Source organism: Otolemur garnettii, unplaced genomic scaffold (genome assembly GCF_000181295.1).
Source record: "Otolemur garnettii isolate 467f Iridium unplaced genomic scaffold, OtoGar3 scaffold00004, whole genome shotgun sequence".
NCBI classification, from domain to species: domain Eukaryota; kingdom Metazoa; phylum Chordata; class Mammalia; order Primates; family Galagidae; genus Otolemur; species Otolemur garnettii.
In genome coordinates, this window is record NW_003852399.1 from 31,501,830 (window position 1) to 31,507,219 (window position 5,390).

The window sequence follows — 5,390 nt, forward strand, 5'->3', positions numbered from 1 at the left end:
AAAAAAAAAAAAAAAAAGAAATGTTTCAAATGATAATATATGTAACCACAGACAGAAGCAAAGAAACAAATGGGAGTTACAGTCTTCCATACCAACTACAAATAGCTTTGGTTTTGAAGCTGGTTTTAGTTAGAGTGTCTTAAATTTAGATCAGCTTTAACACATTGAAAACTCAAGCGGAGGAGGCAAATACTATGAATGAACCTAGCAAGAGCATAGGGACAAGGGCAGCAAGTCACAGACCAGTAAACACTTCTTACATGTAATAGAGTTAAAAAGTTCCTTCTACTAAAGTTTCAAAACTTCCTCCTTGCAATCTAGGTTCAAAAAGTATTAAATCTATAGTGGGGCGTTGTGGCAGGCGCCTGTAGTCCGAGCTACTTGGGAACCTGAGGCAAGAGAATCACTTAAGCCCAAGAGTTTGAGGTTGCTGTGAGCTGTGACGCCACAGCTCTCTACCGGGGGTGACATAGTAGGACTTTTGTCTCCAAAAAAAAGTATTAAGTCTCAATTAGATCAAGTTACTATTGTTCATTTCTGCTCAGAAGGTAAAAAGTTGTGTTTCCCACCAGAACGCAAAACCTGTTTAGTCAAGTGCCTCACCATATACAGTTCCTGATCAAGTAAAGGGTATCTTGAAGTTGTTATGCCACGAATATTCCTATCAGTATCTATCACTGCCTGGTAAGTTTCTTCCAACTTCCCTTTTTTCTCTTACACCTATCATACCCTATAAATAATTATTGCTAAATCAATTGAATTTCCTGGCATTGGCCCTGAGGGGACTTAGAAACCTTTCTCTAGCCCACCCACGCTCAAAGCCCTCCTGGCCTCATCATTCCCCAAAACTTCTTACATGCCTCTCGACCCTTTGCCTTTTCTGCCAAAACCATAAGTGAACTGGGCCTTCTCCAGTTTCTGCGTTCTCGTCCCCTCCCCAATTCACCTTACTGTGTTTATCCCAAATCTCCGCCTCCATTTATGCCTGTGACGAGCGTCCCCTCTGCCAGTGACTTTGTGTTTGTCAGTATCCACAGACCTTCCAAGGGCCCATTCAGAACGAGGGGCATTTATTTAAACAACTATCACATTCAAATATGCACTCCGCAGCTAAACCTACCTTTTCTAAATCAAACCACATCCCCCAACTTCATTAATGATCTGCTCACAACCCACCCTCTCAACCACTCCCCACAAGCTTTCACTCTCGCCACCGATTCCCAACTTTAAGCTCCACCTTTGCCTCCCAATTCCACCGACAAAACTTCGAGCCATTCACTCCGCTGCAGCTGAATTTCTCCGCAAACCCCTCCCCGCCTCCCCGTTCCTTCGCTCCCTCCCACGCGGCCGCCGCCACCGGCCGCCGCAGCGCAGGCCTCCAGGACCTCACCCCCCCGCCTCTTTTCCCCAGACCACTGGCAGTACGTGGAGCGCTGGACCCCGGGGCCGTCACCTTCTTCCTCCGCCATCGTCTCCACGGAGGCGGGGGCGCCCTTCCTCCTACCGAGCGGCCTACAGGCTCCCTCCCTCTGCGTCGCCGAACCCCTTGGCCGCCCCAGCCCGCTCCCGGCCGCCGCGCCCCCACTTCCTGACCCGCCCCCCTCTGGTGTCTCTGCCAACCGCGTCCCCCCAGGCGGCCAGGGAACCAGAGTGCGGGGAGCGGAGGACGGCCGGAGCGTTTCGCTGGGGCGCCAGGGCCTGCGCAGGCAGGAAGGGAACTTCACGCCCCGGGCGCCGCCCACGGCAGCTGCTGCCCGCTGTTTCTTCCCGAGGAAAGTGAGTCTGGTGGATTCCGCTTCCCGCTGCGGCCCTTTTCTTCGCCTTTCTCTTCCACAAAGTGGGGATCTGAGCTTGCTTTCCCCAACTTTTGTGATTCGACTCAGCGAATCAGAGACTATCATCCTGTAGCTCAGCGGCTGGGGCGACAGCCACGTACACCGGAGCTGGCGGGTTCGAATCCACCCCAGGCCTGCCAAACAACAATGACAGCTACAACCAAAATTTAAAAATGCCGGGCGTTGTGGCGGGCACCTGTAGTCCCAGCTACTTGGGAGACTGAGGCAAGAATCGCTTAAGCACAAGAGTGGGAGGTTGCTGTGACCTTTGATGCCACTGCACTCTAGGGCGACATAGACTATGTCTCAAAAAGAAAAAAAAACCCACATACACACATTCCAGATCAGCCCCCATCCTCGCCCCATTTTGAAGGGAGGAAACTGAGGTCCAGTGCTGTGGAAGTCACAAAGTTAGTCAGAGCTAGAACTGGAACTCAGCGCTCTCAACTCCTGTCACAGTGCCTGCCTTCTCACTGGGATTTCAGAGCAAAATGTTGTGGGTTGAAACTTTTTGGAATTTAGTGTTGTTAGTCAGCAAAACTGGTTAAATAAATACATTGCATTTCATGATATTCTGGGGGAGAGAGAGAACTATGGGCTTGGGGTGGGGTACAATTAGATATTTCACAGCAAACTGCAATAGAACATAGGTTTACTTTGTTAAAACTGTTGATGTCTTCACTTTAATTTTACCTGGCATACTCCAACAAATACCAGAACCTTTTCCCCAGCAGTACTCAGAAGTAATTTTAGGAACTAACTTTTTTTTTTTGTTGAGACATAGAATCTCACTATGTCGCCCTCGGTAGAGTGCTGTGGCATCACAGCTCACAGCAACCCCCAAATCTTGGGCTTAAGCAATTCTCTTGTCTCAGCCTCCCAAGTAGTTGGGACTACAGGTGCCCCACCACAAAGCCTGGCTATTTTTTGGTTGCAGTTGTCATTGTTTAGCAGGCCCAGGCTGGGCTTAATCCAGCCACCTTCTGTGTATGTAACTGGCACCCTACTCACTGAGCTATGGGTCCGAGCTAGTAACTGACATACTTTAAAGTGGAGAAAATAAGCACAAGAACTCAATGAAGTTATGGGATAATTATGGATGTTCCTTTATTAGCAGGCAGCAGCAAGATTCTCCTAGTAACACCTTAAAGTTAGGATATTTGAAGAGAAGCCATCATTTTTCAGTGCTGTGCAAAAAAAAACTCTTCAGCGGCTAGGGCGCCAGCCACTTACACTGAAGCTGGCAGGTTCAAACCCAGCCTGGGCCTGCCAAACAACAATGACAACTACAACAAAAAAAATAGCCAGGCATTGTGGTGGGCATCTGTAGTCCCAGCTACTTGGGAAGCTGAGACAAGAGAATCGCTTAAGCCCAAGAGTTGGAGGTTGCCGTGAGCCATGACACCACAGCACTCTACCAAGGATGACATAGTGAGACTCTTCTCAAAAAAAAGAAAAGAAGAAAAGAAAAACGGGTGGTGCCTGTGGTTCAAAAGGGTAGGGCGCCAGCCCCATATGCCGGAGGTGGAGGGTTCAAACCCAGTCCCAGTCAAAAAAAAAGAATAGAAAAACTCTGCTATGTCTTTGTGATTATGGCTTTGCTTTCAAACAACACTGCAAGAGGAGTTAAAAAGACTGCTCTAGAACAGGCCTGAGGTCAAAACAGAAAGAGAACAGAATACAAGGAACCTTGAAAACCACAGGATATGTCAGGGACCATGAATGAACATGGGCAACAGATACTCACACGTCCTTATCAAATCATATACTTCCTTTGTGATCAACTCAAGATGATTAATGGATTTAATTATAAATGTGTCTGCCTTATACCATAGTGGGCGAAAGAAAAATGATACAAAATATAGCTTCTTAGCCAGGGGTGGTGGCTCATGCCTGTAATCCTAGCACTCTAGGAAGCCAAGGTGGGTGGATTGATTGACCTCAGGAGTTCAAGACCACCTGCAGAAGAGCGAGACCTTCATCTGAACTAAAAGCAGAAAAATTAGCCAAGCGTGGTGGCATGCGTCTGTACTCCCAGCTACTTGTGAGGCTGACACAGGAGGATTGCTTGTGCCCAGGAATTCTAGGTTGCTGTGAGCAAAACCATGGGCTGCTAGTTTCCTGCATAAACTTTTTTTTGAGGGAGAGAGTTTTACTTGGTCACCCTAAGTAGAGTGCTGTGGCATCTTAGCTCACAAGTTGGGTTTGCCTCAGCCTCCCAAGTAGCTAGGACTACAGGCACCCACCACAGCACCCAGTTATTTTTTAGGGATGGGGGTCTCACTCTTGCTCAGGCTGGTTTCAAACCCAGTGTGCTCAGGCGATCCACCCACCCAGGCCTCTTAAGTGCTGATATTACAGGCATGAGCCACATTCCCCCGCCTCCCACACAAACTTTGAGGGATTATTTCATTTTCCGTTGCCTTACCTTTATGAATCCTAAACATTCCACATTTCCCAAAGTGGTCTTTTATTTATGATCTCTTCTCCAAGAGCAATGTGATTTTCTGCCACCTCCAGAAGTTTGAGGACTCCTTCTATATGCAATGGATACTTTAAGGAAGTAAGGTGAAATGGTCTTTGTTGTAGTAAGTAGATTAGGAGGCTTTTGTAGGAAACTGGGCAAGAAAATAAAAGCCTGGAATAAGGCAATGGAAATATAATGTTCGAAGAGAATGGATTCAGGCTTGGTGTCCCTAGCTCAGTGGTTAGGGCACCCACCACATACACTGGGGCTGGCAGGTTCGAACCCAGCCCTGCTAAATAGCAATGACAACTACAACAACAACAACAACAAAAGCAAATAGCTTGGGGCTGTGGTGGGCACCTGTAGTCCCAGCTACTTGGGAGGCTGAGGCAAGAGAATAGCTTAAGCCTAACAGTTGGAGGTTACTGTGAACTATGACACCACAGCACTCTACTGAGGGTAACATAGTCTCTGTCTCAAAAATAAAAAATAATAAGAAGAGAATGGATTCAAAAGAAGCTAGAAATAGGCTTGGCGCCACAGCTCAGTGAGTAGGGTGCAGGCCAAATACACCAAGGCTAGAGGGTTCGAGCCTAGCCCTGGCCTGCTAAATAATGACAACCACCACAAAAAATAGCCAGGTGTTGTGGCAGGTGTCTGTAGTCCCAGCTACTCAGGAGGCCGAAGCAAGAGAATCACTTAAGCCCAAAAGTTGGAGGTTGCTGTGAGCTGTGACACCATGGCACTCTACCAAGGGCGACATAGTGAGACTCCATCTCAAAAAAAAAAAAAAGAAAGAAAGTAACTAGAAATAAAATCTACAGTGCTTAATGATGTAGTAGATATGATAAATGATGAGGTAAAGATGATTGCTGAGGTTTTTATCTTGAAATTTGTCCTGTATCCTGCCAAGATAGGAAAAAAATATAGCACAACAACCCTTGGGAACTTATCTACTTGAAACCAAAGAAATGTATGCAGGCTCAGCACCTGTAAGGCACCAGCCACGTACACCTAAGGTGTTGGTTACGAATCCACCCCGGGCCGGCCAAACAACAATGATGGCTGCAACAAAAAAATAGCCAGGC

At 47.3% G+C, this 5,390-nt stretch overlaps 1 protein-coding gene across 1 annotated transcript in view; it reads right to left on the reverse strand.

The window, feature by feature from the left end:
* Window positions 1–1,598, reverse strand: part of DPY19L4 (dpy-19 like 4) — an 87,802-nt gene extending 86,204 nt beyond the window's left edge. Inside the window, exon 1 of the mRNA XM_023518251.1 lies at window positions 1,454–1,598. Within this exon, the coding sequence (XP_023374019.1) occupies window positions 1,454–1,469 (16 nt within the window). The 5' untranslated portion in view covers window positions 1,470–1,598. The remainder of the gene's footprint in view (window positions 1–1,453) is intronic.
* Window positions 1,599–5,390: the final 3,792 nt, after the last annotated feature.